Source organism: Nestor notabilis, unplaced genomic scaffold (genome assembly GCF_000696875.1).
Source record: "Nestor notabilis isolate BGI_N333 unplaced genomic scaffold, ASM69687v1 scaffold23507, whole genome shotgun sequence".
NCBI lineage: Eukaryota > Metazoa > Chordata > Aves > Psittaciformes > Psittacidae > Nestor > Nestor notabilis.
In genome coordinates this window covers 4,398-7,951 of record NW_009937230.1, presented here as the reverse complement: position 1 = coordinate 7,951, position 3,554 = coordinate 4,398, and the positions used below count along the sequence as shown (strand labels likewise).

Here is a 3,554-nt window from a genome sequence, read left to right as displayed (position 1 = left end):
CCTGCCACCCTCCCATCCTCCTTGGGATCATCGGGATTTCCTTCGCTTGCTCCACTCTCCAAGCAATAGTGGGGGACAAGGGACTGGAGCAGCAGCACGCCCAGGGCAAAGTCACCCCTCTCCTCTCCCTGCCAGCCCTGGGCCGTGTCCTGCTCTGTAGGATCTCTGCAGCCTATCCCAGAGGGAGCAAACGGATGTTCCTCGGGGGTTTTAGCCCAGCTGCCATGTTGCAGGCTTTATTCCTCCCCCAGTACTGAAGAAGGAGGGTGGGTTTGAAGAGCCCCATGTGCTGTGGCGGTGGCTTTGTCACCACCCTGCCCTGGCGCAGCGGGGCCACGGATGACGCCAGCGCTCCATAGAGCAGCATTGTTCAAAGTGCCCGGCCACGGGCCGTGTCACCCCTGCTCGCAGAGACACGGCTGCCTGCTGCCACCCCAGAGCCGTCCCGTGCTCCCGGCTCCACACCTCTCTGAATCCATATGGGATCGATGACGGGAGCTGGCGGAGCTGGTATTGATGCTGGGCTCGGTAATGCTCGCCTGCTGTTGAGTATCGGCACTGGTAAGCTTGGGATGTTGTTTTGTTCCTGGAGAAAGCAGGGGAAAGCTGGAATTCATGGCTGCAAAGGCAATGCTTGTTCTTGAGGACCTCCCTCCTTGCAAAAAGCCTGGCATCCCTCGTGATGGATGCTGGAAATGAGATTGCGTGCAGCGTGGTGGGCTGGATGCTGAGGAAGGAGACACTGAATCACACATCACATCCTCTTGCCGCTGCCACTGTCCCCCTCGGGGCATCGTTCCCATCATCACAGGGTGTCTTTCCCATCTCCAGCTGTGGTGTGGGCTCTGGTGTTGGTCCGAGGGCAGTGGGAATGTGCCTGGCATCCCCGTGCCATGCTGGGGAGGGAGCATCTCTGCTGTTGGTTTGGGTTTGCATCCCCAGCCCAGCTTTCGGGCAGTTGGGGGACTCCCTGGCAAAGCCAGAGGTACGTTCCCCATCCTAGCTTATGGATAGGGTCGATACATATATATACACGTGGATGTATGTGTTGTGTTAGGGCTGAAGGTGATTTCTGTATTGCCCCGTTTATTTTCCCGTCCCTCTTCAACAGTGGGGAAGTGGTTGGAAATCTGGGCCCTGAAAGAGCCGATCTTGTTTTGGCAAAGCAGAGGCTGCTGGAGACGGAGCCGTGAGGATAAAGGTGTCCCGGCACCTCCCAGGCAAGGCTCCTGCCTGGCACTGGCTGGGAGGGGGGTGTTGGATGCTCTGTCTCCTTTGCACCCCACTTTGCCCTCTCCCCTCCAGTCCCTTGTCCCCCAGTACTGCAGAGAAGGGGGGACCAATCCCGCTGCCAAGGGGAGGGCTCAGAGCCGGGCTCGTGAGATGCTCTTTCAGGTGCGTCGTGGCTGGTGCTTGCCCAGACTCCAGCACCAACTTAGGGAGCTCCTGGCTGCGATGTGCAGGGGGTCTGAGCTGTTCCTTAGTGATCCTAAGCATCCTTGGCCGTATCCTTCCCACAGCCAGATGAGCCCGTATCCCTTTGGAACCCGCCTGTTCCGATGCCGGGAATGAGACCCCTTGGATGAGTCAGGCTCCTTTGGCTCATGCCATGAGAGGGGCTCGCTGCCCCCGCCAGCCTCGCGCCACCGATAAACCCTGGCCCTCAGCTTCCTCCGGCCCGAAGTCATTAATGCTGAGAGCTTTTCTGGCTCAATAGCTCCAGTGACTCCGTGCCTGACATCCAACACCGCCGCCTGCCTTCAGCGCCCGCTCTCCCTCCTCCTCTTGTGCCTGTCACGGCACCCTCTGCTCTTGTGAGGATGGAAACCCTCCGCCTTGGGGGCGCCGGGTGGGAGCAGCGTGTTCCAGGGACTCCCTTCATCCTGCCCGCATCCTTTGAGCGCTGCGTGGTCCCCCTCAGGGCTCCTGTTTGGCACAGCACGAAGTGAAGATGTTTCCATTAGCGTGTGAAACTCAGAAACCCTGAGCCCACCTTGCAAGCAGCTTGTGAAAATCCTACCTTTTGGGGTTAGTTTGCTGGTGTTCAGGGCTGGAAGCCTGCCGGGAGGTTGAAGGTTCGTTTTGTGACTTTGCTCCATCAGTGCTGGGGTTGGAAAAGTTTCTGTCTTGGTTTCTCCTGATTTTGGGTGCTCTGGGAGGGGAGTGTGCTCATGCGGGATGGCCCCAGTGTGTTATGGGGCTGTGGGGAGCAGTGGGAGCATCCTGGGACCCTCCTGCACTGAACCCTTCTTGTCTGGTCTCCCATGGCCATTGAAACTGGCCTTACTGGGTGAGCTGCTCTGTGTCCTGAGCATGTCGAAGCGTGAGCCCTCGTTACCCATGGTCACTTGGCCACATTTGCTACTCCACAGCGGAGCTGCAGCCCTGGGAGGCTACTGTTGGCTGACGGGCTCCCTCTGCGCTGGGGCTGCTGTGTCTGAACAGGAGTTTGCTGCCTGTAAAACCCTCCTTTCACTCCCCCTCTCCCTTCCACGAGTCTCCCCCAGCCCCAAGCCTGTTTTTCCAGTGCCAGCACCCTACTACTGGCTCCCTTCCCCACGCTGGCATTGCCCCATCTCCATCCTCCTTTCCCAGTACCTGCTCTAGAGCTCCCAGCTTCCCCCTGAGGAGCTGCTGGGTTTGCTGAGCTGTGCTCAGCTCCTGCCTGTGCACCGAGGACCGTGTAGCTCTCGCCATGCCCAGGGATGCTCCTGGGGCACTGCTCCCCATCCCACTGCACACCCCTCGTCTCTCCTGCAGGCGACCAAGCAGTTCCTGGAGGAGATCAACAAGTGGACAGGCCAGTACAATGTGTCCCCGCTCTCCTGGAACGTGGCCGTCAAGTTCCTCATGGCCCGCAAGTTTGACGTCCTGCGGGCCATCGAGCTCTTCCACTCCTACCGGGTAAGTGGGGAGGGCTTCAGCTCTGCGACACATCTCTGGTCCCAGGGGATGACACTCCCCTTAGGATCCCAGCCAGGTTTGTGTTGAAGGGACCTGAAGCTCCTCCAGTTCCAACCCCCTGCCACGGGCAGGGACACCTTCCACCAGAGCAGGTTGCTCCAAGCTGCTGTGTCCGACCTGGCCTCGAACACTGCCCCAGTGTTCTCAGCTTGTCACCCAATTTTCTCAGGCTGCTTTTTGTCTTCCTCCCACTCCCTTATGAGTTTTATCTGGCTAGAAAAATCCTTTTTCAGCCATGGCCAGTCACTATGGAGACCTTGGTGACCCCCGTCCCCTCTGCTGAGAGCAGTGTGTGTGATGCCGCAGGGCATCTCCCCATAGATAAAGGATATATGCACACCTCATACCTTTCCCATCCTGGTTTAGCAAAGCTGCTTCTCCCCTTGCTCCAAAACGGGGCCGTGGAGCAGAGGTTCCCCTCAGGGGGCTGGGTGCCCCATGGGGATGTGGTGGTGGGTCACACCAGCTCCCTGCCCGCAGGAGACGCGGCTGAAGGAGGGCATCGTGAAGCTGAAGCCGCACGAGGAGCCGCTGCGCTCGGCGCTGCTCAGTGGCAAGTTCACCCTCCTGGTAGGTTGTGGGCCCCCCCT

General features: G+C 59.3%; 1 protein-coding gene across 1 annotated transcript in view; it reads left to right on the top strand.

The window, feature by feature from the left end:
- Window positions 1-2,760: 2,760 nt before the first annotated feature.
- The window catches only part of PTPN9 (protein tyrosine phosphatase, non-receptor type 9), a gene marked incomplete at both ends in the record, with an annotated part of 5,175 nt that continues 4,381 nt past the window's right edge, over window positions 2,761-3,554 (top strand). The window contains 2 exons of the mRNA XM_010018732.1: window positions 2,761-2,904; window positions 3,445-3,534. Coding sequence (XP_010017034.1) covers window positions 2,761-2,904; window positions 3,445-3,534 — 234 coding nt within the window. The remainder of the gene's footprint in view (window positions 2,905-3,444; window positions 3,535-3,554) is intronic.